The 22,201-nt window shown below is 47.0% G+C and overlaps 9 protein-coding genes across 9 annotated transcripts; 3 read left to right on the forward strand and 6 right to left on the reverse strand.

Annotated features, from left to right (window-relative positions):
* Window positions 1–200: 200 nt before the first annotated feature.
* Window positions 201–1,503, forward strand: N7495_005191 (WD40 repeat domain-containing protein; the record flags this gene model as incomplete). The annotated part of the gene is made up of 5 exons (XM_057207842.1): window positions 201–318; window positions 412–1,124; window positions 1,198–1,287; window positions 1,344–1,434; window positions 1,487–1,503. 5 exons carry the CDS (start codon window positions 201–203, stop codon window positions 1,501–1,503), a joined length of 1,029 nt encoding a protein of 342 aa, XP_057061616.1.
* Window positions 1,504–3,454: 1,951 nt separating this feature from the next.
* Window positions 3,455–4,425, forward strand: N7495_005192 (phosducin family protein; the record flags this gene model as incomplete). The annotated part of the gene is made up of 3 exons (XM_057207843.1): window positions 3,455–4,066; window positions 4,126–4,355; window positions 4,410–4,425. 3 exons carry the CDS (start codon window positions 3,455–3,457, stop codon window positions 4,423–4,425), a joined length of 858 nt encoding a protein of 285 aa, XP_057061617.1.
* Window positions 4,426–5,687: 1,262 nt separating this feature from the next.
* Window positions 5,688–6,926, reverse strand: N7495_005193 (putative transcription initiation factor subunit (TAF30); the record flags this gene model as incomplete). Its single annotated transcript, XM_057207844.1, has 6 exons — window positions 5,688–5,776; window positions 5,828–5,948; window positions 6,004–6,147; window positions 6,209–6,354; window positions 6,420–6,571; window positions 6,823–6,926. The coding sequence occupies 6 exons, from the start codon at window positions 6,924–6,926 to the stop codon at window positions 5,688–5,690; spliced, it is 756 nt and encodes a 251-aa protein (XP_057061618.1).
* Window positions 6,927–7,882: 956 nt separating this feature from the next.
* On the reverse strand, window positions 7,883–8,943 carry N7495_005194 (Ran GTPase-binding protein YRB1; the record flags this gene model as incomplete). Its single annotated transcript, XM_057207845.1, has 4 exons — window positions 7,883–7,980; window positions 8,045–8,173; window positions 8,231–8,489; window positions 8,680–8,943. The coding sequence occupies 4 exons, from the start codon at window positions 8,941–8,943 to the stop codon at window positions 7,883–7,885; spliced, it is 750 nt and encodes a 249-aa protein (XP_057061619.1).
* A 500-nt stretch (window positions 8,944–9,443) lies between these two features.
* On the reverse strand, window positions 9,444–12,002 carry N7495_005195 (uncharacterized protein; the record flags this gene model as incomplete). The annotated part of the gene is made up of 1 exon (XM_057207846.1): window positions 9,444–12,002. One exon carries the CDS (start codon window positions 12,000–12,002, stop codon window positions 9,444–9,446), a length of 2,559 nt encoding a protein of 852 aa, XP_057061620.1.
* A 490-nt stretch (window positions 12,003–12,492) lies between these two features.
* Window positions 12,493–12,960, reverse strand: N7495_005196 (uncharacterized protein; the record flags this gene model as incomplete). The annotated part of the gene is made up of 1 exon (XM_057207847.1): window positions 12,493–12,960. The coding sequence occupies one exon, from the start codon at window positions 12,958–12,960 to the stop codon at window positions 12,493–12,495; it is 468 nt and encodes a 155-aa protein (XP_057061621.1).
* Window positions 12,961–14,359: 1,399 nt separating this feature from the next.
* N7495_005197 (glycosyltransferase family 15 protein) lies at window positions 14,360–16,103 on the reverse strand (the record flags this gene model as incomplete). The annotated part of the gene is made up of 5 exons (XM_057207848.1): window positions 14,360–14,701; window positions 14,751–15,162; window positions 15,218–15,304; window positions 15,360–15,764; window positions 15,832–16,103. The coding sequence occupies 5 exons, from the start codon at window positions 16,101–16,103 to the stop codon at window positions 14,360–14,362; spliced, it is 1,518 nt and encodes a 505-aa protein (XP_057061622.1).
* Window positions 16,104–17,630: 1,527 nt separating this feature from the next.
* Window positions 17,631–18,824, forward strand: N7495_005198 (PH domain-containing protein; the record flags this gene model as incomplete). The annotated part of the gene is made up of 1 exon (XM_057207849.1): window positions 17,631–18,824. One exon carries the CDS (start codon window positions 17,631–17,633, stop codon window positions 18,822–18,824), a length of 1,194 nt encoding a protein of 397 aa, XP_057061623.1.
* Window positions 18,825–19,253: 429 nt separating this feature from the next.
* On the reverse strand, window positions 19,254–20,823 carry N7495_005199 (DMT family transporter; the record flags this gene model as incomplete). The annotated part of the gene is made up of 5 exons (XM_057207850.1): window positions 19,254–19,550; window positions 19,604–20,019; window positions 20,075–20,147; window positions 20,227–20,592; window positions 20,707–20,823. 5 exons carry the CDS (start codon window positions 20,821–20,823, stop codon window positions 19,254–19,256), a joined length of 1,269 nt encoding a protein of 422 aa, XP_057061624.1.
* Window positions 20,824–22,201: the final 1,378 nt, after the last annotated feature.

Here is a 22,201-nt window from a genome sequence, read left to right on the forward strand (position 1 = left end):
TCACAGCTTGAGGCCTCACTTGGTCGCTTCTGTCTCGTCCCTTTTCCATCCACTTTCAACCACATCCACTCATTCATCCCTCCCTTACTCCCCTCTCAAACCTCATTCTATCCTAATCCAAACTTTCCCCTCCTCTCTCCTGGATCTCAAATCTATCAGCTTCTTTCATTCACACTAAAGGAATATCCTTTCGACAAAAAATGGCTGCCGACATGTCAGGCGAACAGATGCAGGCTAAGATCACTGCGGCTAGGCGCGAGGCTGAGGGTTTGAAGGACAAGATTAAGCGTCGAAAGGATGAGCTTGCCGACAGTTCCCGTATGGATTTCCTATTTACCTGACTCAATTCCTGAAATTTGTTCCGGGGCTCGCGACCATGAGACGAAAATTGATTCTAACTTTCTTCTGCAGTTCGCCAAGTTGCGCAAGGTCAAACTGACGCCCTACCCCGAATTGGCATGAAGCCCCGTCGTACGTTGAAGGGCCATCTTGCTAAGATCTACGCCATGCACTGGTCAACCGATCGCCGTCATCTCGTTTCCGCTTCACAGGATGGAAAGCTCATTATCTGGGATGCCTACACTACCAACAAAGTTCACGCCATTCCTCTCCGGTCGTCCTGGGTCATGACCTGTGCCTATGCGCCTAGCGGTAACTACGTCGCCTGCGGTGGTCTAGACAACATCTGTTCCATCTACAACTTGTCATCCCGTGAAGGTCCCACCCGTGTTGCGCGCGAGCTCTCCGGCCACTCGGGCTACCTCTCTTGCTGTCGTTTCATCAATGACCGCCGTATCATCACCTCCTCCGGTGATATGACCTGTATGCTCTGGGATATTGAATCTGGTTCCAAGGTGACCGAGTTTGCCGACCACCTCGGCGATGTCATGTCTATCAGCATCAACCCTACCAACCAGAATATCTTTGTGTCTGGTGCCTGTGACGCCTTCGCCAAGCTGTGGGATATCCGTACCGGCAGGGCTGTCCAAACTTTCGCTGGTCACGAGTCTGATATCAATGCCATTCAATTCTTCCCTGATGGCAACGCCTTCGGAACTGGTTCTGACGACACCTCCTGTCGTCTCTTCGATATCCGTGCTGACCGTGAGCTCAACATTTACCAGGTATGGAATTTATTATCTCACCTACAACTATGATCATTGACTAATTTAATAATTTTTTTTTCCATTATTGCAGAGCGACCAAGTTCTGTGCGGAATCACCTCAGTGGCATTCTCCGTTTCCGGCCGTCTATTGTTCGCCGGTTATGACGACTTCGAGTGCAAGGTACGACATCACAAAACATGTTATTCATGTGGATATATACTAATTGATCATGTTAGGTGTGGGATGTTCTGCGTGGTGATAAGGTTGGCTCACTCAGTGGCCATGAGAACCGTGTTAGCTGTCTTGGAGTCAGCAACGATGGTATCAGTCTGTGCACTGGATCTTGGGATTCTCTCGTAAGTGATTGTGTTTCGTCTAGATGTCGGCACTTGCTAATGACTTTTTTTTCACTCTACAGCTCAAGGTTTGGGCTTGGTACCCCCCCCCCCTCCCCCCCCCCCCAAAAAAAAAAAAAAGAAAGAAAAAACCAAAGAAGACAAACGCAAGATACCCCGTGTCGGCCCTTTACAATGCTCTTATTCGAGATTTCTTTTTGGTTCGATGGGTTGAGATCTTCGCCATTGTACAATAATACTAAGTTACCGGGGACTTGTGTTCTCGCGATAATACGGGCGCCGGTCTGTCCGTCGTATGCGATACGGAAAGCGTTGGGTGGAAGCGCGCTGGGCAAGAAACGAAAGCGACGACACAATTGGGATATGATGAAGTGATGTCGTTCTATATGACTTCTCTTCCGATATATCCTGCTGGATGATGCCCCCCAATTTTCTCCTTTTTTTTTTTTTTTTTTTTCTTTTTCTGTTTCTGTTTCTGTTGACTCTTATTTCTATCTTCCTTCTTCTTCCCCTTCTCTCTATTTTCCCTCCTATTCTCTTCTTATTACTCCGCTTTTTCTTTCCGTTTCTTCTCTTTCCACACTTTTTATTACCCCTTTTATTTCAGTCCTGGATTGCCCTTCGGCATGTATTTCTCTCGACGGCAAGGTAGGGACCGGTTTGTTGGAATTTGGCCACGATATTTCCCTGATTTACTGAACTGCGTTAACGCGTCATCTATTATCCTCTTTCCTTTTGTCTGTGTTTGTACTTAATGGATCCACAGATCGGATCCATCTTTAACTCAATTTCCATTTGTGATTCAAGATCTGAGACGTAGATCGGCATAGATTTAGCTGGGGCCGGGGCCGGGGCTGGGGCATATTGTGGGTAACTACAACGCGTAGACTTTAAATACGTATGTATCAACTAGATCCTGGACTGTCCCAGCAATTAATCTAGTAATATAGTAGCCTAGCTCATCAGTCAGCATAGCAACCAGCAGACACCATCCACCAACCTTCTTCCACCTTTGAACCCAGCAACTGGATAGTATGCATGCTGATTACCGGTATACAACAAACAGGCAAATAGTCAAACAGTAGCCAAACAAGCAACAACCATACAGAAAAGGGAGGAGATCATCTACCTTATATGGAATCGAACCGGACAAGATGGCCCCCAAAGTGACCCCGGTAAACAACACGGTAAATGGAAGATTATGATGTAGGCTAGCGAGCCTCTTTGGAAACGGGAAACAGGAAACAAAAAACAGGAAACAGGAAACAGGAAACGCAATAATCAAGTTAAAGTCTGTTTTACCTCTGTTTTGCGTCTTTGACGAATGTTAAGCCCCAGAAGCCCCGTGTTGATCACGGGGTTCTGTTTTACCTTTGGAAGATGGAAGGTGGAAGATGGAAGATGGAACGAGAGTGGCTGGAGCAGGATTTACCTTACGAAGGTCCACAGTTGGAAGCCTTAAAAATAAGTGGGATCTCATCTAATATGGTCTGATGAAACAGCCCTGGAGAGTAAGGAGAGTAAGGAGATCACGAAGCTCTCGTATTCCACGTGGCAGGTATTTATAGACTTAGGAGATATTGAGACATACGAGGTATACAGTTTAGAGTGTAGATGTCCACGGGTACCTACAATAATTATGATATTCGTACTTTGTTTAAAAAAATATAAACATCTCCAGATGTCTATTAATAACAATAGAGATGATAGTCTTAAAACAAAAAGGCACGTAGAATGTTCTACGTGCCTTCGGTGGATCCTAAAACGTTCGAAAGGGGGATTTTAAGCGGTTCCTCAGTTTCACCATACGACGATCTTTTTCCTTCCTCAGAAAACAAGCCGTCCTTCTTACTTAGTCTCAACTTCAGGGGCTTAACTTGAAACTTCCATCTTCACAGTCAGACGACCAAGCACCAAACTCGTTCACGGTCTCAATTCTTTAAATTCCCCCACACATCCCCTTTGTTTCCGTCTTCTCTTTCTTTCTCATTATGTCCTCCGCACAGGAAGAATTCAATCAACTAGTCAGCAACAATCGCGACACATACTCCACACATCCCGAAGACAGGGACGAAGACCTACACTTCTCAGACGATAACGATCACCTCGACTCCCCACCCCGCACCCTGCGCCAACGTAGAACAGTCGACTCCTCAGACGAGGACGAGGAAGAAGACGACGACATGTCTCGCACTTCAAACTACCATCTCCCCAAGAACAACTTCGAAGCAAACACAGGGCCCAAGGGTGTCATCGCCGACGCCCGCGCCTTCGAACGTGCGCGCAAGAAGTCCTTCCGTAAAACTCTCCTCGCTGCCACTGGCTTCGAAGCGACCGCTGCCGCTCAAAAGCCTGCTCGCAGCGATAGTCGTTCTCCGTCGCGAGAGGCCTCAGAGGGCAGTGAGGATGATGAAGAGGAGCGCTTTATGCGCCAATGGCGTACACTGCGTATGCAAGAACTTCAGGGCCGTGGTAACCGTCGGCCCTCGCCACGCGGCAGGCTCTTCGGCTCGGTAGACACCGTTGATGCGGCTGGGTATCTTGATGCTATTGAGAAAGTGAGCAGCGACACTGTTGTCGTTGTATACATCTTTGATCCTCATGTATGTATACCTACATCTATACACACGACAAAAGAACAAGTTTGCTAACTTATCCCCAGTCTGATCAGAGTGCTGTTGTTGGAGAATGCCTCAACACTATTGCCCGTCGACAGCCTACTGTCCACTTCGTACGGCTTCATCAAGAAATCGCCGAGATGGACTACATCAAAGCCCCCGCATTGCTGGCCTATCGCGAGGGCGATGTCTTCGCAACCATCGTCGACGTGATCCGCAACATTCCCAAAGGTCGTGTCTGCAGTGCTGACAGTCTAGAAGACCTCTTAAAACTGTAAGTCTACCTCTTATTACTCAGATTAGATCTCAAAATCTGACTTTCAAAAAGGAACCGTGTGCTTTAATTTCTGCACCAAACCCTCATTACATTGAACAGCCGGCGTCTGTCAATCCTTCACTTCTAACTATGTCTGGCTATTACTACAATTTTTTTGGTTCTGATCTTTATGTCATCTTTTTTCCTTATGTCCAAAATCACGAAAGGAAATGGGTTTCGATGGCGTTGACTTATTTACTCTGGGACGGTCTTTACGGGAGGGTGTTTACTTTTTTTTTTTTTTTTTACATCGGGAATGCTTTTGAATGCTTTGCTCTCGGATTTCATGCTTCTATTCTGTTTTCAGTCAAGAAGGCCACCAAATTTGGCTGGATCAGCCTCTGTTGATTTTAATGAGATATCCCATGTACGAAATGTTTTATTACTGTCTTCTTGCCCTATAGTTGATGTCAAGTATAGAGTAGGAAATGACGAAGCAGATTAAGCTAGCCCTTATGCTTATAATTTACCTTGAACCTAGTGCACCACGTTCTAATTAACATCAACATCAATATTGACGTAACTGAATTATGCTCTAATTTTAAGATCTTATCCTCTCCCCCTGTCGATCTGGCCTGAAGAGCGATAGCAAGATCCAGAGATTGAGATGAGGCATATTGACTAATTGATCAATTTTGGCAGAGGTTTGCCTATGGACATGGGTTGGTTTTTGCCAGATATCTACGGCTTCTTGTGACTAATTATGTAGGCCGTTCATTCAATCGTCTGATTATAGATCTTACATGGTATATAATACCGCAATCTTGGAAGTTGGCCCGAGCCGTGGCCGCATCTTCACGGCTGTTTGGAGTGAAACGCTAGTTTGGCAATTTCTGACCTGTTTTGGGTATAGTTTCATCTTATGGAGGTTTCGTGGTGGCCTTCCAGTTCTAGAATTGAATTGGACCTTGGTAGTCATGGGGAATAACAATCAATTCCGAGGTATGTACTACAAGGGATGAGATGAATCAATGAGATATTCGATATTCTCACTAAATGAGGCCCACACTAACTCCCCGAGTTGAAAATCAGTTCAAGAATGAGAGCATAAGGCTCGCATCCATCGAGCAAGCAGCTCGCGCATTCACATCCGAAAAAAAAAGGGGGGGGGGAGGATAAAAAGCCCAAGCAAAGACGTGGTTTTGGATGATAATAGTTTAAAAAATAAGCATAGAGGATGAGATTGAGACTGCAATTGCAATTGCAGCAGTGCAAGAAATCAGACGGAAGAGAGATAAGAAAATAAAAAGGAAATCGCTTGGATGAATCGTTCAGATCAGTACTACTCCTTCAAATGGTATGGCGGGACTCGGCAAAGTCCCAGAGCATCTTAAGCAGACTATCCGGAAGAGTGTAGAGATCAACGTGAAATTCACCGACTGTTTGCGTGGGGTTAGCATAAAGTTGCGAGTAAAGGGCTGGCCACCTACGCTCCAAATCATTCTTGGTGTAAGACTCGGGTGTCTTGTTGTCATGTACCATCTGGACAACCTGCAGAAGATCGTCCTCGTTGAGTTTCATAAGACCGTCAGCCAGTTTGTCCATATCGAGCTGTGAACTGTCAGTATCTATATATCCACACCTTGTCATGATGGGAAAATCTCACGGTAGCAGAGAAGCCGGGCTTCTTCTTCTTCTTGACGACGCCCTCGTCGCCTCCGGAACGCTTAGCTTTGGCACCATTCTCGTCACCAACGGGTCCAGTCTCACGCAAGGCATTGAGGAACGCGCCTTTAGGGTTCTTGAAAGTCTGAACAAGAGCGAAGGTTAATTAGCTCGTGGCAACGAAACAGGACGGCCGTTCAACATACAATAACGTGCTTAGATTCGTAACGCTCAACTTGGAAGTTCAGATCGTGGTTAATGGTATGGGGCTTGTCAGGTGTGTTGAACTCGATGCGCATGTCAAACTCGCCCCATCCTTCCTCCTGGATACGGAAAGGAGGATTCTTGACAACTGTAGTCCAATTTCAGTAAGTTAATTGCCCTTCCAAGATTCATATATACTGAGGAAGCACTGACCCTGGGTGGCACGCGAACCGAAGCTGGGGTGCAGGTGGTAAGTGACGCTGTCGAAAAGAGTGGCAGGGACATCAGCGCCGCGCTCATTGACGACGTAAATCTCAATTGACCATGAGCGAAGAGGGAAACCCTCAACATCGGAAGGCTTGTCACTGGAATAAGAGAAAAACGTCAAAATCAGTTCGTGGATCTGCCCATATCATGGGAGTGAAGATGTGGGAGGTCTGGAAGTTCAGGTTGTACGTGCGCGCAAAGCCCCAATGAGCGCATATGGTCGAGGTGATGGGATGTAGAGGAATCGCGCAAGGAAGATCAAAATCAAAGCTTCAATTGCGCGCGGAGTTTGTGATGTGACTTGGGAGGTGATCTGGGCAGAACCTGACAAAGCGAGAAAAGAACATACATGATGTGTTGCTCAGTAACGAGACGAATAGTGCGCTTGACCTGTGGTAGAAACACGAAGTTAGTGATCTGAAACAATAATTCCCAGTCGCGTGTGGAACACATGAGGTTAGTGGCGAAAGAGCTCCCAGTTCATTTTCGAAAACTGGAAGATCTGAAGCATCCGCACAGAATCACATGTAGATCGCATTCAATCTGAGCTAAGCAGAATGTCTTCAGGGAGTTAACCTACATCAGGCATCTTGAGCAGAAGTGCTGATATCTAGCGGTTGATGATTTAGGTGGAAGGGGTGTCGCAAAAAGAAGAATGGAAATAAAGGAAGGTGGGGTTATGTAGGTCCGGGTGCTGAGTAGGGTTAAGTGTGGACGTGGGAACTCGTTATTGCGATAATCTGTGAGAGAAGGAAGACAGAACACACTCTTCCTAATAATGGTGAAGGGGCAGAATCAAGCAAGTGGGGAGGAATGAGCAGAACCGCGAATGACCGCCTATTGCCCGCACTGCGCGCGCTTGAGTACTTCGAAATTTCTAGAACGCAAACTCATGGGAAGCTGAAATAGTATAGTTAATGCTCTCAGTTTGTATGCATTCATTTGTTGTTTTGTTTAACTTCAATTTCCTTTCTCTTCTTTGCATTGTCAACTTCAAAACTTCAAAAGTTCGTGGCAACCATCAACTTCTACAGGATCCTACTGGAAACGCTGTTGGGCAGGGTGTATATTCATTTGATGGGAAAATGTCTATCTACTGCGGACTGGACCAAAAAAAAAAGACATGGGAATGCGTCCTCCATTTCATAAATTGCATCATGAATATGCGACCAGCATCTAAATCATGCTGCCTCGCTCGTCCAGTCTTAGGGGGAAATTTGAGAAAGGAAGCTGAAAAGGAAGCGAAAAAAGGGTTATGGGAATTGGGGATGAAATGATTTATTTGGAAAGCTAGGGGACTTGGAGTTCGAAAGAGGGATCGTGGTCCACAGAGCAAAACAGGCTGTGTATCAACCCGTTAAGGAAAGAGGGCTATGAATTGGGGAATTGGGAGAACAGCAAGCATTGATTTACTCGCTGGCGGCGGGAGCGGCGGCGGCGCCAGCGGTGAAGAGCTTCTCGTTCTCGCCCTGAGCTTTCTCGAAGGCCTCCTTGAAAAGGTTGGCGTCTATGGACATCCGTTAGTATAAGACAATACATCAACGACATCAAAATCTCGATCTACAACTCACTCTCGCTGTTGGCGAAGCGGATGGCCAGGGTCTGAGCCTCGGGCTCACCCTCACTGACATCGGCCGCGGCGTTCCAGACCCAGCTGCGGTCACTGCCAACGTTGGGGCTCAACTTCATGTCGGGGACGACTGCGTAAATAGATCAGTAAATTGATTCCCTTCAAAATATGACGGTAGATAACTCACTGTAGTGGTTGGCGCAGACCTTGAGGGTCTTATCCCGACGCATGACCAGGCGAGTTTTGTGGTTCTCCTTGTGCTTGAGCAGACGGACATCACCAGTACCACGCTCCTTCCACTCCTTGGTGTCGCGGTCGAACTTGAAGAGCTTGGCGCGCATCTTGAAGGACTGCTCCTCGAGCTCCTCGTTGGTCTTGGTCTCAACCTTCTCAGTAAGACGGATAACGGGCTCGAAGTGGACGTCGATAGACTCAGGGGCCTCATCCTTTTCGATCAAAAAGAATCATATTAGCAGATATTCAGGATGAAATGGAAATGATAGAAACAAAAGCTGTGATGGTACGACCACACAAAACGCGGGGAAAGCGAGGGCCACCTCCCTCCATGCTCGTATCATCAAAAACAAAGCAGAGCGCAAGCGAGTCAAAAATGTTTGAAGAGGACATCAAACTCACCTCCTCAGCAGCAGCGGCCTTCTGGGCCTTGGCGGAGCCAGATGGCTCAACGTCACCCTCCTCGGCCTCCTCCTTCTTCTCCTTCTTGGGGCCACCGCCGAACATGGAGAACACACTGTCGGTAGTCTTCACGGCAGTATCCTTGGCAGTCTCAACAGCCTCAGTAGCGGTATCCTTGACAGTCTCAGTCACGGTCTTCTCGCCGGTAACCTCGGGCTGTTGAGCCTCAGGAGCTGCGGTGGGGTCGGACTTGATCTCCGACATAGTGAATAAGGAATGGAGAGTTGTTTAAAATAAGAAGAGAAATATGGTCGGGAGATTCAAAGACAAGAAAAAAATCTAAGAATCAAAGTAGAACTTAAGTTTGTGGTTTGTTGATCAGGGAGCGACAATGAGGGGGGGGAAAAATTATTAGTAGTTTAGGCGGGCACACCAGGAATTTTGCCACCGCTTTTGCGAGCCAAACGCGCCTTGTTGTTGGACCAACGCGGGGTCAACATCTACAAACATACAGCAAATCATAGGACTTCTAGTCATATTCATAGCTTAAGCAGAGTCTGGATTTACCAGCAAGTTGAATTTGATAAAGCAATGCATTGTGCCACACTGAATGTGATCTTAAAATACTCCATTTCCACCTAAACCCCCGATCGCCGTAAACATCCTCTCAAAAGCAAAAAAAAAAGCAGAAAATATCAGCAAGTTGGAAGATTCCAAGAAGAGGAAGATTAAGATTCTAGCCCATTAAGGAGAGGTTCGGAGATTTAGCCCCGCCCCACAATGTATCGTGCGCGAGTCTGAGCCCGACCTAGCGTGGCCCTTTTTACCTCATGAACTCGATCCATTACGGAGTGGGGATCGATCTTTGCCGATTTGCTGAGACGATGCCAGGTATAGCTAATTAGTTCCCTAGCCTCTTCATTGACCTTGACAGAGCGCTTGTGCAGAACGAAGACCGCACTGCGGACCTGTTGGATGGCATTGTGGGTGATCGCCTCACTCAGCTGCTTCGACTGGGCCAATATGCTTGGCTCTTGAGTCTCCTGTCGAAAACGGAGATCATGATATGCCTTGACCACATCCCCCATGATCACTTGTAGATCCGTGGTGAGTCGGCCGTAAACTTCAGTCAGGCCGGTGTGGGCATCTTGCAAATCATGTGTGATTTGGGAAGAGATCAACAGCGCTGCTCGTCTCCAATTTGCAGCCTTGAGCCATGGGATTCCAAAGTCAAGTACTGTGGTTTGAGGGCTCATAGACTTGGATTTCGCAGTGATCGTCAAGTTGACCAATCCCCAAGCATCCTCACGGGCCAGTACAAGGGTGTAAACGCCATCTAAAAGCCATGACAACTGGTAGTCTAGCATTCTCTCCCCACGATAAACGCTCACATTGAAAGGTGGTTGCTTGCGAGAAGATGCAAGATTGCGCGGTGTCCTGATAATCACGTGGCAGTCCCCGAGAGTTTTAATTTCAAAACTATCTGGTGTTTTGGAGAGTTCAAGGTCAAGCCCAGCGAACCGATCATTGAGGCAGTCGGAGGACAAGTCTTTTAGATCTTGGAGATGGCCCGAGGGTCGCAGGATGAGGGAGGATTGTCTTTCATAATCCACATTTAGAGCGCTAGTCGAAAAAATTGGGGTGGTTGTTGGAGAAATGGCGCGTGACAAGGCGGATTCGGCCAAGAACTGCGAGAGAAAGATAGCTACATAGTTGAAAGCTGTGTATCCGATGGAGAGTGCAATGGCTGAAATGAGGGTCAGTGTCAACAGGCTTAACAAATTACCCCATTTGGGGGCGCAGGAAACGTATGGAAGAATCCAGCTGCGTGAATACTTCTCGAGGTCGGCGAATGTCCAAGAGTCAAGTGACTTTGGAGAATCCGTGGTGATCTTGACAGCCTTCTTGGGATAAAGACCCATGAGCGAAGCCAAGTTACGATTAAGTTGATCGGGGGCGATGCTCTCGAATGTTTTCAGATCTATTGGGTAACGTTGAAGAACTGAGATCTCTCCAGTTTGGTGGTGGCGAGACTCCAAGCACATGTGAAGGCTGTTATGATTAAGGGGGATATTTCGAGGTTTGTTATTCCAAAGCGGTTCCTCTGATATCACCATTGCTGGGATTCCATGTCGATCCAAGAAATTATGGGTGAGGCGCTGGGTTTGTATGGCAGCGACGTCATCGTTGTTAGAAACGAAGATAATCGCCATATCAGGCAGAGTCCAATCGGTAACGGAGGAGACACGATAATTTTCTCCATCCCACCAGGACCTGCAAGATGGGCGGTTCTTGAATGTCAACGACACTGGACTATGCTGGTCTGTGGATTTTGCAGTAGCCACCACACATTCGTCCACCACTAGTTGAACGTGAATTGGGAGAAGCTCCGCGAAATTTGGCACAGCACCAGCTCCAAATGAGGTGGGCACGACATGATAGCGTGAAGATTCTGCAGAGCTTGTCGGAGACCCGGCGGATGAGTTGGACACCAAAACATCACCTATCTTGTCCAGGATGATATTCCGAAACTCTGGTCGGCCGATATACAGCACCCGGAAGGGCTTATCCAATTCCATGCCAGTCTTTGCCATCGTTTGCTGGACAGTAGCCGTGAGGATTGAATGGGCCGAGTCAAATGACTGCGGGACCTTCATGTCTGCGAGTTCTGCATCCTGGAAGATACGAATGGTATGCTTGAGCTCAACTCGCTCCATCTCCGGCCATTTGTCCGGCTCGACGAACTCGATGGAATCGACCGACTGACGGAAAGCTGTTCGTGTAGTAAGGTTGCTGTCTTCGATGCCAGATCCAGAAGGAGTTTTGTGGTAGTGCAAAGCAAAACGATGAGACTCGGCCAAGCTTTGGTTATCATCTTGGTCATTGTCATGCCCGTCATCTTGCTCGCTCTCGCTCTCGTCATCCTCACTCTCATTATTTTCCTGGTTCTCGCCATCTTGTCCTTGGTCTTCCTCCACTTCTATTCCATCGACTTCGCTACTGGTGGATCGGCCATCGAGGCTGGCCACATCATCGGGGGTGGCTTGGTCAATAATGGACCCCGCATCGGTCGGTTCAGAGCGACTTCCATCTTCTGAATGGAAGTCCGAGACGCTCAACTCAGCCCAGCTATCACTCAAGGATTTGGGTTGCGAGTCGGTAATATTATCTGAAGTCATGTTGTCTGCAGGCCGTGATCGAGATAACCACTCCTCAACAGAAGCCGTCAAGGGTGGCAGAGTTGGATATTGCAGGTGGGCGATATGGGCGTTTTGGACGCTACGGGCGTTTAAGCGCCTGGGTGATGCTGAAGTGTCAGACATATCTTTTGAGTAGGCATATAGGGTGAGTTATAAAGAGAATAGCAAAAGGAGAGAGAAGTGAACATACAAGTTGGGGGTAGGTAGACATGTGCCCCTAGTGGGTCCGCGGGGGGGGGTTGCCTTATCTCAAGATCTGACTCAAAGGCAGTAAGTGCCACGTGAGATGAGGTATTGTAGAGTATTAAAGTGAAAGGGCTATGAGTCGAATAGGTTGGGTTAGAGAATAGAAAATAATAAAAAGAGGAGAAGCTTTTGAAGGGAAGGCGTGATGTTTGGATAAAGCGATAAGACCGGGAGTTGGCGGGGTTCGAAGGGTAGTACGGAGTACATCCAAGGTTGAAAGACTCCCTTCTTCATCCAGTGACTTCCCTTACTATGACTTAAATTCCCCTTTCCTTTTCCCCTTTGTTGTACTCCGTATTCTTTCACTTACACTCCACTTCTCTTCCCCATACCAAACAACATTGACTGATAAGACGGTCCGACTCCACTATGCCCCACCGATCTCCGTTATCCATTGTATCTCCACAGACGAGGGATGAACTACCACCATAGCTTCATTGTTACTGCAAACCCCAATAATCTCCAAATCGGTCTCCAAAGCATGTCTACCATCGTTGACCAGACAAGAATAACCCAAATTCCACTCCCCAGTCCCCCAAAGAACTTTACTCATACCACGAGCCCCCTCCCGCAATGAAACAGTCACCTGCGCAGACGAGGACGGAACTTGAAGTGACAGAATGCTGACAAGCATACGATCTCCAAACCTCCACCCAGCCACATATATCTTCGAAATTGATGCTTCAAATACAACAGTTAGAGTTCTCAAAGTACGCCGTACAATCTTCTCACCGGCAAGGGCCCGACTGAACTCATTCGTCACCTTCTCCAGCTCTGTATCTGACGGATAATCCCACATCACAATACCATTGGCGTTATGATTCAAAGTAAGCATTGCCCCATTGACTTCCCCAGCGCAGTGGGGTATCAAGTCCAGTAAGACTAGTTGCCAAAAGCCATAAGAACACCCCAGAATGGCTTGGCTATCTCTAACCCACGACTGGTACTCCGCAAAAAGGTCTAATCGCACGGATTTATCTTCTAAAATGCTCTCATAGTCATCTCATTTACAGCAGCCGTAGGTCGTGTTACAGACTGTGTCGTAAACAACCGGCCAACTCGTGTTGACAGTGATGGGGTAGACACCTGAAAGACCTATATCCGCCCCGGAGTACTCATCGTAGTAGAAGTTGTAACAGTTCAGACCCAAAGAAACATGATGTCACGGGTCTAAGGACTTGATCAGATCATACGTGATCCGCGTGGTGTTCAGTGCGTCCCCTTGACCGCCAGGTTCATCGCCCGTGTATCAAAGTAAAAAGCTCTCTGGAGTCTTGAGCAATTCCACCTGTTCTCTCGCAGAGGTCAGGTTCGTCTATGCTCAGCGCATATTATGCATGAGCCACAGGCCAATCTCATGTAGTACGCTCAGGTATATATACTCAGCTCAGTGCAGTGGGAAGGACAAGATAAGAAAAACATTAAAGTGATCTCATTCTTCGCGTAATTCGCCTATTATTCCATACTCTATAAACAGCCAAGCTCGTGATATTTGCGAGATTTCAAGGCAATGCGAAAGGGGTGAAGGGCTTAGGGTGATTGAGGGGAGAAAAGGAAGAAAAAGAACAAGGTATTTACATTTCATGAATGCTGGAAAGACGAATCACTGAGTGTAAATAACTGGGGGGAAACTGAGAAATTCGGAGAGACAAGACCACATACCTAGGTGGTGATGACAAGGGGCATAAAAAAAAGAGTAAAAAAGACGATAAAAACACATAGCAGGAATTGGTCCATCGTTATTTCCCAGCATCACACCACATAACACCAGTGAATGTCTCTTCATCACTCAAACCATCATGTCCACACAACTGGGATGTTCTGGCATTCTTGACGACTTTTGAGGGGGCATAAGAAGGTACTAAAGACAGGATCGCCAATACCGGGCACATATACCAAAGTAGGGCAGAATCCTATAAAATCAGTAGTCATAACCCCCAGACGAAAGAACATAGTACACACACACACACACACACAGTCGATCCCAGTCAAGTGAACAGCACGCTAGATGAATATGTCAAATGGATGATGGAAATAATCAAACCATCTTCCAATTAAAAAAGAAAAGCCGTCAGACTCGTTGAACGCCGCCCAAAAACCCGGCCAACATATCATGCAAATTTCAGCAGAGAAAGCATCCACGAGGAGAAGCCCGAATGATGCCCATGGCTGAAGATGGACAAGTAAATAATGATAAACGATGCCAGGAACGACTACTTGGGTAATTCAAGGTTTTATGGTGAGGCCCAACCGCCAGCCACCTCGACCCATTCGGACAGACAACTACCTTGCTTGCCCTCTACATCCACGATATCGGTGTCACATCGGCATCGGCAGCCCACGCCATTCTCCTTGACAGGATCAGGGGTAGCCCAATACTCGTCTTCTTCGATACGCTTCTTCTCGTCATCGGTGGTCATCTCAAGGTAAGGCTCGCGGGGAAGTTGGCGAGCCGGCGCATTGGCTGGGCAATGTTGAATGGTGGTGTGTCGGTAACCAAAGTCACGGAAGTAGTGGATGTCACTTGGTGCAAGGAGTGCACCAGCGGCCAAAGAATGGATAGGAGCGTCACCCCACTAGATAATGGTTAGATATAATTTCTTCAAAATTAAGGAAAGATCTCACCCGTTCCATCCAGAAACCACCACTACGATCCATCATCTGAAAGAAATCCTCGTATGCCTTGCTTCGGAACCAATCCAAGCGTGCAATCTCGAAGTTACTCCAGAAATGACACATGTTGTAGCTCTCGCCTTCCATGGCCTCGGGATCAACATCAGCGAGGTTATTGTTTGCAGGGTCGGACATCAAGATCTCCTCCGGCAGCTTTTCTTCCTTCTTCTCTTCCTCAACTGGAACCTCGGGCTCCACTGGGCGTTCCAAGAACATCTCCCACAAGCCCCTGGACTTGAGATTGTTCTTGCGCATGTAGGCTGATGCATACCGGAAGATGTTGGGAACAGTTTCACGGAGTTCTTTGACTGCAATGGTAAAACCGTACGTCTTGTTCGCTTCAATCATCTTAAGGAAAGGATCACTATTGCATGTGAGTAAAAAATGAAACCCAGAGAATGTATACGGGGGATACGTACTATGTGATATCACAGAAGTACTTGATCTCGGGCTCCAAACGCCAGTACCACTCGTACTTCATCAGGAGAGGGTGCTTGTAGAAGTGACTGGGTTAAATATGTTAGCATTGCACGCAAAAATCATCATGCCAGCCAAACTCACCCCGAGTAGAATCGGCACATGTGGTGATAACTTTCCATGCCGCCGTACATGATGGCAGCATCACCTTGCTTTCGGACACCTTCCTTGGCGACCTCGGGGTCAACCCAGTCAGGGTAACCCCACATGGCATTATCGATCTTTCCGAATTCCACGGGAGCACTGGTATAGTTCTTCACAGTGGCCTTGAAGTCATCGTCAAAGTCGCCATCGTTCAAGAAAACATATGGATAGTGGTACCAGCGGTTGAAGTGGCGCTCAATAGACTTGAGTGATTGAATCACACCATCCAGCTCCTTGTTTCTCGCGAGGACAACGAAGGCCGCGTTGGCCTTCTCATTGGGGGGAGTAGGAATGATGGGCATACAGCCCGTGGCGAAGACCTTGTCGTGCTTTTCACTGATTTTGCTTTAGATTTCAAGGCGCGAAGTTAGTTTAATACACGTAGGTAGGGATTTAGGGGATGGAGACGAACCGAATGGAGGGTGGAGTACCCGCTGGTATTAAGATCCCTCCAGGAGACGCGGGATGTCGGACGAAAAGAAATAGAATGAAGACAATTACAAGACATGGAAATAGTAAGACAAACCCCAGGGGTATAGAAATAGAGGAGTTGCCCTTCAATCTGATGCGACGACGGAAGAAGGCGAATCGGGAGGGCGAGCGACCCTTTTCGCGAGAGTCATCGTCAAGAGGGAGGCTCGGCGCACTAGGCAACCTTTTTGTGAGACGTTGAATGAAGCTCATAGATGCGATTATCGGACACGCGTGGAAGCCCCCGCGGTAGACAGATCAAGAGCGGCGGCACGAGGCCAGTTTATTTTTTGAGGTACCCCAGTCGTACGGGTGAGCGGGCACCAAGTAGTTCGGAGAATGATTATGTGGGAGGAGGGGTCACACGATCATATGTCTCTATCCCTCAGAGTGACAGAATAACGAATGGCCGGAGGAATGCCTCCTTTCCTATTCCCCCAACTGTCCTTCGCCAGAAACAGATTGGGAAGGAGGGAGGTCAGAAATACAGACGACCTCAACAATGAGGATCAGAGAACTGAATGGACATAGGAAGAAATAGGGGGAAAGTGGATTGAAGAGAGAAGGGGTAAAAGAGAAAGAGATGGGAAAGTCGGGGATGGGGATGATTTGAGAAGGTCTGCCAAGACCAGGAGGCGCAAACGTTGTGGCCTCTGGCTGGCCAGCTCGTGTCACCCCGAAACCGTTATTTACCCCTGATACTGTATGATTTTGCGACTTGATGTGTATGGTTTTGGTAATCTATTACTGAAGCTTGTTTTTTTTTTTCTCTTTTCTTTTTCTTGGCTTGAATGAAATATATAAAGAATGAATAGTAGATATGGCCTTTAGATCGAAGATGGATGTTTTTCACAACAGACCACATACCTAGGTATCCATGGATGTTCCTGGGTTGGTCGATTTGAAATCTGGGGGTTACCTAATTAAGTTAATTGGTCTACTCCCCTGCGTAGTGTAGTGATACCTATACTTCGTATACTCGGACTTCGTGCTCCATGCTAGGTCTAAGTACTAATATAGTAACAAGATGATAGGATGATCTTATATCTTGAAGATCAATTTGATCTACTCCACCACTTCTGCAAACTTCTACTAAATTTAAGTTCCGATATAACCGGCGTCGACAGATGATGATCATGACTCTCGCTAGTTAGATTAAAAGAGGCAGTAGATGAGGTCAGTACTAGAATGCTGACTAAATACTCAAGCTAGTTGTGACTAGTTACCTTTGCCCATAACAGCCATAGTCTACTATCAAGCAATAAAGGAGTCCGGAGTAAATATACATGTAGAGACAGTTATCCGTGCAATTATTTCCCGACTCCACTTGATGTGCAATGTGGCCTAAAAAGGGGGTCTGGACCCTTGCTGTTGTTGATTTATTGCCCATTTACGCACCTTCTGTAGAAGAAAAAAAAAATGATTTTTTTTATACTTAAGTACGTAGCCGACTCACGAAGTAAACTAACATTAAATATTAATCCTATTGCCTGGTTTCTGTACTTGTTAGGTATAGTTATAGTTGTGGATAATATACGAGTGATCGGATACTAAGGGAACTGGGAACTGATAAGTAATCGTGACCTCGTCATCTGTTTCGCCCTAGACCTCATCTTTATTAATTGATCATCCGTCTTCATCTATCGGCAACCGATATGATAGAGTTCACGCGGGGTCTTGCCCCTTTTCATGAGACTTTTTAAATTATTCCCTTCATCTTCTTGATCCATATTCGCCACAATGAATTCAGTGATCGCTCGCCCTTTCTTCGACGGGGCTAACAAGTCTACCCCCCAAATTCAACTACCAGAACGACCCTCACTTCATCCATTCTCTGCATCTCGTAATGGTCAAGTCAATCTTGATACTTTCTCTCCTGTGAACGAGAATGGAAGCTTCGCTTTCGACCGTGTACTTAAGACCGGAAAGGTGTACCGGCGTGTCAAACACAAGCATGTATTCAGAGCTTCGTGGAAATCTGCCTACCTCGTGCTCCGTCCAAATCTTCTCTCCGTCTACAAAGATGAAGATACTACACGCCTTCGAGTTTCCATCAACCTCTCGGATGTGACCGCCGTCGCCCCGGTCAGATCGCAACGCTCTCACCGCCAACATGTCTTTGGTGTATTCACCCCTTCGAAGAACTACCGCTTCGAAGCCATGTCGGAACGCGATGCTGAGGATTGGATCAGTCGCATCCACGCCGAGAGTCCTTCTGACGAGGATGAGCCTGCCTTTTTAGCTGAGAAGAGAAGAGCCCCTGCCATTCAAAAACAGCTCGTTGAAGACACCACCGACCACTCCGATTTTGATCTTGCCGGTCGCGCCAGCTCCCCCGAGCCTGGCCGCAGCCTTCCATCCACATCCCGCAGCCACACCACCCCTTACACCCAGGATTACTCGGGAAACGACATGACGTCGTATTCGGAGCTCTCAGATGGCCCCACTCCACGCAAAAACAGTCGATTGCGCTCCATGCCCTCCATTCACGCATTGTCTATTTCCGCCCCAGAGGACAAACCCGCTTCCCCACCTCGAGACGCAGGTCGGCCTGACCTAACTATTCTCCGCGATCCGGAGCGGGTCATCTGCCAAGGATACCTGCAGGGGCTGCGCATCAAAGGAACTGTTCGGCAATGGAAGCGGCTGTGGGTCGTACTGCGGCCTAAGAGCTTGGCCTTTTACAAGGATGACCAGGAGTACTCGGCTGTCAAAATTATCTCCATGTCTCAGGTGATCGATGCCGCCGAGGTGGATCCCATGTCACGGTCTAAGACTCTCTGTTTGCAGATCATCGTCGTGGAGAAGACTTATCGACTTTGCGCTCCAGATGAAGAAAGCTTGGCCAGATGGTTAGGCTCCTTGAAGAGTATTATTGTTGCTCGCAAGAAGCTTGAAATTTCATCTGTGACAGCGGCAGCGACAGCTACTTGATAACTAATTTCCAACTTACCCATATTGTCCGGATTTCGACCCGGCAATCTTACTTCCACACTTTCTCTTACATATTCACCTTCCAGCTTTAACCTCTCTCGTTTTACCTTTCCTTTTTTTTTAACTCTATACCCATGTTTTGTCAGTGGCGTCTCATCTGCCCAGTGAGCAGTCTTCAAGGGCATCGAATTAGTTATTTTAATCAACATTCTGTGTGCACTTTTGTTAATCTCGAGCGTTTTTTGTCCTTTCGACGCGTCTGAAATTAAGTAGTATTAATATCACATCCATTCCTCTCATAGCACTTGATTGAGTATGATTGAATAATATCATTGTCTATTGTTTATAACTCTTGAACGCCCAAGTTGTAATAAAACCCATGATCAAGGAAAGAAAAATATTAATATGCTCGATGACCAAAGATGATCACTATATCTCCTCGCTTGGAATGCTTTCATACTCTCCAGATGAGGGCCTCGGATGCCTAGGAACAACGGTAACCTCATCCTGCAACTTACTTTCATGATTTACGATCATGAAAGACAGGAACACGATGGCCGCACCCAGCCAGTAGAGCACAGGCGCATACTGTCCCTGCAGGAAAATCTGGCCAACCAACGAGAGCGGAATAGTCATACTAAGACCAACTGTCACGACGAGAGGAGTGGTCAGAAGCATAGCGTATGCCCAAGCGACATCCGAGACAAATGAGGAGAGCGAGTTGACCTACAGAAACGTCAGCGAAGTAACCCGAAAGAAAAAGCTGAGTGTGAACATACCAGAATAATCATCCAAACCCGGCTCGTGCTAGGAAGCTCGAACGTTTCAATTCCAGTGTAATGTAGAATGATGAATCCAGGCCACAACAGTACAACGTTGAAGAGCCCCACTAGACCGAAGAATAGTTGCATATTCACTCGTGATTCATCGCCTGCTTGCTTTTTCATCACTATCGTGTAGACACCGTACAGCAGGGCACTAAATGCTGCCATGGCGTCACCGAGAGCGATCTCGCCGGCAGATTTGTGCGGGAATGATCCTTCGCCACGGCCTGCGACCGGGGTCTCGTCTGGTCCTGAGAGATCCACGCGTGAGATCAGGATGATACCGATCAGAGAGGCGAAGACCCCTAGACTCTTGCGCAGTGTGATTTTCTCAACTTGAATCATTGCGCCGAATATTAATGTCCAGACTCCTAGATAGGGTCATTAGTGAATTTTCATAGCTAGAAACCCAGTTATCAGTCCTACCACTAGTAGATGTCAGAATGGTTGTACTAGACACGGTGGTAAACTGAAGACAAGCCATAGCGAAGTAATTTGCCTGTCAGGGAATGTTAGACATAATCTCCAAACCACTCTATGTATATCACGTACAATAAACTGCAAATAAGTTAGCTTACGTTACAGCCTTGAAACATAACGGTACATACCCAGAGAAGGCAGAATTCGAAACTGAGCTTCGCTGTCTCCCTCAACCCCAACTTTGCATGCGCGTCGTCCACGCGAGCATGTTCACGGCCAACTTCACCGCCATACGTAGTATCGAAAGAGTCGCTGCGCAATATGCTCTGCTCTTCATCTTCTGGAATATCCCTATCTAGATGTAGCAGCAGGGTTCGAAGCGAAGTGACCTGCGACAGCTTATCGGCGCGCCAGAGACGCCATACCCTGCTCAGAAGGATAGTGAAAAGAGGCAAGAGGAAGAGAGATGTGTTGAGGTAAACTACGAAGAAAGGCTTCGGGTAGGTATTATCGGCGAAGATGGTCTAGCAAGAGTAAATGTTAAGAATAATGAATAACCATTTTGCGCAATGTCGCCTTCGAGTAGCGGTGGGGAATGGGATCGAAAATAGAATCGGGGAATGAAAGGGCAGCCCTACGCTTCCTAGAAAATTCGAGGCTGTCCATAGAACGACCACAATTGAGAGCAGCACTATGCCTAGTGTCCGTCTGGCAAATCCAAGTCTTGTGACAGGCGGACCTGAGGCTGGAGCCATGACCGTAGGGGTGTGGGGGATGTATGCGATCGAGGATCGGAGACCGGATGCGCTAGATGGGAGAACTCAGTGAGGAGGGAGTTCGGAGTAATATGCTGTTAGAGATAAGTCAAAATTCATGCGATAAATAAAATACAACAGTAAGATGCCCAACTAGGTCACTCTGCTTCTCAGCAGGAGTAACGAATTGTGAAAAGATTGGCGATAAGAACGTCCTATCATTTTCATTGCCGAAGTCGCAATTGAAATGGATAAGTGGAGTCTGCTCTACTTCAACACTTTTCAATGTCCTTCAGATAAAACATATTAAATTTTCATTAATCGGTCTAAGAGTACTATTAATTTTTGCTCTCTTTCGAAGTTTATACCGTGATTCCCCTTCAACAACCAGGCTGTGAAAAATAGGCGAACAATATTGTTGATCTCTGATCATTCATTGTTGCTTTATATATCTAGGTATCAAGAGGGCAGGGAAACTATTTGGGTAAAATACCTATGTACAAAAAATGAAAGCTCCTCTAGCCTCCCGTCCTAATTCTGATGACAGTAAAACTTCTACTTGAATCCATATATACAGGGGCCCCTGTACCTAGGTAGGGCTGTTATATCCCGACAGTGAGCATCTTACCTACCTAGGTAGGTAGGTAATTGATCCTGGTCACACCATGAAAGAATCCCAAGTACTACAAGCTAGGTATATGATCTCCTGCTGCATCGAAAGCCCGCACTAAAAGCAGTCATTCATTCACTATGTGCCCATTTGAGCCCCTGTACATGTTTGGTAGTTACACACCAGATGAAGACATCATTTGACATGAACGGTAGTTATGTGAAGTACAAGGATATGCCTTCTTATTCCGTTGGAGACGAAAGGCTAGAGGATATCAAAACAGGTGCCCACACACTACCACTTTGACATTCCACAGTTGATATAGTACAAAATGGAGAATGTACCTTGATATTGGGTCAAGTTAGGTTTATCCGGAAGTAACTGGAAACGTCCAAGTTCGTCATGTCCTTCAATATTGTTCCTTTTGGGCGCTTTAGGGTGTTATCCTGGGTCCTGTCAGTTATCCTCGATAGTCTTGGTCATAGGAGCGACAGAGTGCTCAAATCAGCCTCCATAGCCTGTAGTATATTTGCTGCATTCGTACCATGAATGGTCCCAGTCTTATTCGGTCATGGACCGGTATTTGGGAGTGCTTCAAATATCTCGGGTGATACCTAAATATTGGTTTTGTTAAACATCGGAAAGGAACATTGTAAATATCGGGAGTCGGTTATCGATGTTAAGGATCTCTCCTAAGATTTCAACTGGGAAATACTGGAGTGGGTAGTTTTGCTGGTTTTATAGTGGCTAAGACCAAGCGTTAAGGCG

The sequence above is a fragment of the Penicillium taxi genome (assembly GCF_028828555.1).
Source record: "Penicillium taxi strain IBT 34144 chromosome Unknown utg000004l_segment0_segment0, whole genome shotgun sequence".
NCBI lineage: Eukaryota > Fungi > Ascomycota > Eurotiomycetes > Eurotiales > Aspergillaceae > Penicillium > Penicillium taxi.